We start from the raw sequence: 6,000 nt of genomic DNA, 5'->3' as shown, positions 1-6,000 counted from the left end.
GAGGTGGGGGGAGGGGGGATAAATGACCCAAATATTGTATGCACATATGAATAAACAAAATAAAGAAAAAAAGAATAAATGCAGTAGAAAACTTTGGAGCTAAAGGTAGAGGAGTTAACAACTAAAGATAAATAATAGAATTTATAAAGACTTGGTTTCATTACAAAATGTACCAAACATTATCATTTATTCATAAGGAAGTTGTCAGGTTTACAAAAATGCAGGCTGCTCATAGAAAAATTGGTGCCAGTAACTATGCTTCCTAAATTATGTCTTCTGGTAAACAAATGAGTCACTGCAGGAAGACAACATTCTTGGGATGGGAAGAGCTCCAGAGTCAGGAACTGTGGGATGTTAAGAACACACTAGAGATGAGTGAGCCAATTTAATAGGACAAAAGCAAAGTATTTAACATTACAAAACAAACAAAAGAGGAGGCAAAGACAAGGTCTGACCATAAGAATCTCACATTTCATGTAACCTGTTCATATGTATAATTAGTATGTTTTACATATCAATTAAAACTAGAACAGTTTTTAAAATCTTGCAATTCTTATATTATCCCTATTTTTATTCTTTTTTTTTTCATTTCCCTTTAGAGTTTTCTTTCTATTTATGCATGCCTTAGAATGAAAAGGTACAGAGCACTTGGATTTTGAGAAAATTCAGGATGGGGGAAAATTGGTTAGTTTTTATCACATTTCATACAAGATGTGGTTTGAGAAAAAAAAGTATGGGACATAGTGGCAACTATTACTCACAAAAGATAAATACACACCAAGTTCCTTGGTCCCAAGTCCTAGGAGAAAGGAAAAATAAGTCTATGTGGGTTTGAGGAAGGACCCTGACTTTAGGCACTAAAAGAAACCACAAATAAACTATTCCAAAGGGAGATTTTAGTGCAACAGACAGAATCTGATCATCTCTAAAATTCCATTTTAGTTGTGTCTACATAACTATGTAGGATGTGTCTTTGTTCTATAAAATAATTTATAATCCTACTAATCTTTCAGTGGAGTGAATCTCCTAGGTAAATGTTAAACTATAGGATATCACAGTTCTGTACTTTTAGAGTGTAGTACCAGAGGGACTGTGAGTAAAAGAATATGTAATTCAATATATTGAGCTATACCTATGTCCCTCCTTCTCTCCTGTTCCTTAAATTATAACAAAAAATTGCCTCTAATCCATGAAGATTGTTTTGATGGATTCCATTTCATGTTTAACTTTATAGTTTTCCTGATAATACTTGTCTATTAAACATTCACAACTGCCCTTTCTGATGATGTACTTTTGTGATTTGAATTTATTTATTTATTTTTCTTTTATTATTCATATGTGCATACAAGGCTTGGTTCATTTCTCCCCCCTGCCCCCACCCCCTCCCTTACCACCCACTCCGCCCCCTCGCTCTCCCCCCCACCCCCTCAATACCCAGCAGAAACTATTTTGCCCTCATTTCTAATTTTGTTGTAGAGAGAGTATAAGCAATAATAGGAAGGAACAAGGGTTTTTGCTGGTTGAGATAAGGATAGCTATACAGGGCATTGACTCACATTGATTTCCTTTGCGTGGGTGTTACCTTCTAGGTTAATTCTTTTTGATCTAACCTTTTCTCTAGTAACTGTTCCCCTTTTCCTATTGGCCTCAGTTGCTTTAAGGTATCTGCTTTAGTTTCTCTGCGTTAAGGGCAACAAATGCTAGCTAGTTTTTTAGGTGTCTTACCTATCCTCACCCCTTACTTGTGTGCTAAAGCTTTTATCATATGCTCAAAGTCCAATCCCCTTGTTGTGTTTGCCCTTGATCTAATGTCCACATATGAGGGAGAACATATGATTTTTGGTCTTTTGGGCCAGGCTAACCTCACTCAGAATGATGTTCTCCAATTCCATACATTTACCAGCGAATGATTTTGTTCTTCTTCATGGCTGCATAAAATTCCATTGTGTATAGATACCACATTTTCTTAATCCATTCGTCAGTGGTGGGGCATCTTGGCTGTTTCCATAACTTGGCTATTGTGAATAGTGCAGCAATAAACATGGGTGTGCAGGTGCATGTGACATCTACAAAAGTGCTTATAATATATCTTAGTTAAATCCATCCCCTTCACCATTTTCTTTTATTCCCCCCTCTTCTGCATCTTAGAATAGTTCCAACAGGTCTCCTTTTTCTGTTTTCATACATAAGTATATAATATTTCCACAATATTTGCCCTCCTTCACCCTTTTCTTTGTTAGGAAAAACGCGGCTCACAAAGAAAGTTCACAAGAAAAGTTTCACATCCAAGAACAAGGTTTAATGGCAGGCCTGAACTGCCAGGCTGGCTGGGGAAAGATGGTGCAGCACAGACTCTGGGTCAAGCGTGGCTTTTATAGAAGGGGGAGTTGAGGAAGTTAGTGCTTGTGCAGGAGTCTCCGGTGGAGGTGGAGCTTGTCTTGGAGCACAGGAATTTCTGTTGAGGGCAGGGCTGTCATTGGGAATGGCTCCATTTCTCAAGTGAGATCTGAGGATAAAATGGCCACCAAGTTACAAAATGGTGACATTATTGTTCTATCATCCTTATGTCCTCTCCCCTCCCTCTGGTACCAACCCTCAGACAGCACCTGTTTTACCTTTTTGTCCTTCATTTATGAAAAAAAAAAAAAGATATTTTTGTTTTTTTAAGATAGCTATACAGGGAATTTCATTATGACATTTCCATATATATGTATATTATATACTAAATTAGTTTATTCCCTCATTTTTCACCTTTATACTTTAGTCCCCTTCTTGTTGTGATTTCAGCATATTTAAATACTCTATATTTATTCTTGTATAGAAAGTACATCAACCCAAACTTGAATTTAAATAAACCAATGTATGCAATGGAAAAAAAAATGGGTGAGTGGATGATTTTACTTTACACACTGACCCCTTGTAAAATAAATAAGAAAAAGATTCTAAAGCATCTCATGACATTTTACACAAAAGACAGGAGAACAATGGGTCTCTGGAGTCATAAAATTTCATTCTTGTGATGGTCAATAATGCAGGTGAAGCAGTCCAAGACAAACTCCTCACTGAGGGGGCAGAAGACCCTTTTATGAGAGTGTGGATCACCAATTCATAGTAGTTGCTCTCTTCCCACTACACAGAGGGACAATATCCTTTTGCCACAGCCCAGGGACTTCACTCTGATAATTTTGCAAAAGTTTAACAGGAGCAGAGCATTGTAAATACAGTGATACTTCATCTTGGTGCTTCAAAGAAACACATCTTGGTTATATTATTAACATTTAAGGAAAGCCCAGAATGCAGATTCCTGTTCTGAATCATTTCCCGAACCTTTTCATTATTTACAGAAATTCCTGACATGCACACAACCAGTGTTATCAGGCAATGACAGATCCCCTGAGCCTTTTATCATTCTGGCTGCAGTTTTGCATATTTCCTTTATAACCAGACAGCATACCAAATGAAGGTAGACTCTTTAAAAGGAAATGAGGCAAGTGGAATGTCAATTTTATTTAGTAATATATTGTAAAAACTAAACAGCATATCTGGTTGATTGACAAAATCCATCCAACTGTTAAAGGCAAAACAAAATTATCACAGAGGTACAATTATGCAGACCTTACTTTTACCTATAGACAGGTATTTAAAGAGAGACAAAGAATATTGGAGCAGAATGCTACATCCACAGTTGTTTGACTGAAAAAATTTAGAGAGAGAGATGGAGAGACTCAAAAGCAGGGATATCATGTCATGGTTTCTCTCTTCTTCTTCAATGAGCCTTTTAGCTTCTTCCACAAGCTATCTTTTCTCTTCAATTTCTTTTCCATCAAGGATGGCATGGACTCCTTCTTGCGAATTTCCCTCACTAAGCCATGAAAGGCATCATCAATGCAGAATCTGAGGGCTGCAGAGGTCTCAAAAAAAGCACAGTTATATTCTCGGGCAAGACTCAAGCCTTCTTCTGTAGAAACCTAAGGAAAAAATAAACAATATTAAAAAGAGAAAGGCTCTTAGATTAAATATATATATATATATATATATATATATATATATATATATATATATATATACATATGCTCTCTTCTAGGTCCCATGGGTCACAGTTTCACAAAAATGTGTAAATTGTGAAAATTTACTATGAGAAAGAGTCCTTGAATTTCAGAACTTGAAGAACAAATGAAAAATCAGAATCTCTGAAAGGAAAACAGATTAAAACCATTGAAAACAGAAACCAGCATTTCAAACTTCAAAAGTAGCAACATAGCCTAACAGTCACAAGCACAACTTCAGATTAACTGTACTTATTTCAAATCCCTGTTTTACTACTTTTTGGTTTTGAATACTTGGGAAGTTTTCTTAACTGTGCAGTTTTAATTTCCTCATTTGTAAAATAAAATAAAAACACCTACTACAAAAATTGTTTTGTGAGAGTTAAATCAGATGGTCTATAAAAAGCACACAAACATACCAGGCACGTATTTAAAGGTCTAAAAGTGTTATTATTATCGCCCAGAGCTTTCATTTAAAAAATATGTGACAGTTTAAAGTTCCCAGAGAACTTTTTTAAAGCAATCTTGTAAGAAAGGAAAGCAAAACACCACCATTACCATTACGATAGCCAAGCCTTTCCCTAGCCAAGCAGCTTAGAGCAGGTTTACAGCTTCCTGAGTCCCAGTTGCACTTAGCATACTGTGGTTCTTACTATTGTACTGGATCTTCTACAGGCTATAAATTGACTGAGGTCAAGAACTCTGTCTCATTTATCATTCCATTCACACTTATCACAGTTCCTGGCACCTAGGTCGCCTTAAAGGTGTTAGATGATTTTTAAAGAATAATCAGTAAGGGACAAACCTAATAACCCACACCTGCGATCCCAGCTACTCAGCACCAGAAGCTCAGGAGGATTATTACTTGAGGCCAGCCTGGGCAAAAGTTAGCAATACTCCTATCTCATCCAATGAGCTTGAAGTGGTTGCACACAACTGTGATCCCCACTACACAGGAGCTGTAGATAAGAGTGTTGTAGTCTGATACCCTATCTGAAAAATAACTAAAAGCAAAAAGGTCTGAGGGTATGGCTCTAGTGATAGAGGCCCTGTCTAGCAAGCAGGAAGCCCTGAATTCAAACTCCAGTAATGACAAAGACAATATAGGGAGTTTTAACTAAGATGTAAGCATAAATTTTGCACAAATATTTGAACACTATTACTGCAACTGATGCCAATATTCCTATTTAAAATTTAGGACTCCCATAAAGCCTTTCCAGATTACACTCAGGGACCCTGAGTGGCAAGGTCTAGGGCTACCATGAGCACACCTCTCAGGTGATCTATGTTGGTTAGTTGCATAACTCAGAAAGAAACTTTGTTTTCATACTCTGTTGGGCATTTTGTAATCCTTTGTTATCAGAGCAGAAACCAGCTTTCTTAACTGATAATAGCACACATAACGGTTAGTCAATGGCTGAGCTGAAGTGTAAAAATCTATCAGGTTCATCTGATTCCAAAGATATGTCCTTCGATTTACTCTGTAATAGATTAGCTTTACCAAAGGCTGCAAAACAAGGATGAGTAACTGTCTTGTTTTATCCTATAACACACAGAAAGCCTGGAGTGTCCTCCCTTCCAGTCCTGCTGACAAAAACACCAATTCTATTTTGAGCTCGTTTCTATCTTGTAGAAGCTTAAGAAGTGTAGCTAAAAACAAACAAGTAAAAGTATTGACATGTTGCTTTACCAGTAACTGGACAAAGTTGTAAGTTTACTATCTTGTCTGATTTTCAAGTTATCAGAAGTGATAGCCTTATCCAATGTTTTGACACTGCACAGGATGATTTGCATTTATTTTTCTGTCACCCATAAGCATTTTCCCCACCAAGAAACCACTGACACATATTTGACATGTACTCAGAGAAACTCCACGTTTCTAGTAACATTTCATTAGGTATTTTGCATTTTAAAAGATCCTCAAGTTCTTTGCTTATGTTTCTCATTCTCAGGT

The 6,000-nt window shown here is 36.7% G+C and overlaps 1 protein-coding gene across 1 annotated transcript in view; it reads right to left on the bottom strand.

The window, feature by feature from the left end:
* Nucleotides 1–1,439: 1,439 nt before the first annotated feature.
* Nucleotides 1,440–6,000, bottom strand: part of Rit2 (Ras like without CAAX 2) — a 364,390-nt gene continuing 359,829 nt past the window's right edge. The window contains exon 5 of the mRNA XM_074069907.1: nucleotides 1,440–3,968. Within this exon, the coding sequence (XP_073926008.1) occupies nucleotides 3,741–3,968 (228 nt within the window). The 3' untranslated portion in view covers nucleotides 1,440–3,740. The remainder of the gene's footprint in view (nucleotides 3,969–6,000) is intronic.

This window comes from Castor canadensis, chromosome 4 (assembly GCF_047511655.1).
Source record: "Castor canadensis chromosome 4, mCasCan1.hap1v2, whole genome shotgun sequence".
NCBI lineage: Eukaryota > Metazoa > Chordata > Mammalia > Rodentia > Castoridae > Castor > Castor canadensis.
The sequence above is the reverse complement of the archived record's forward strand: the minus strand, read 5'-3'. Positions and strand labels throughout refer to the sequence as shown.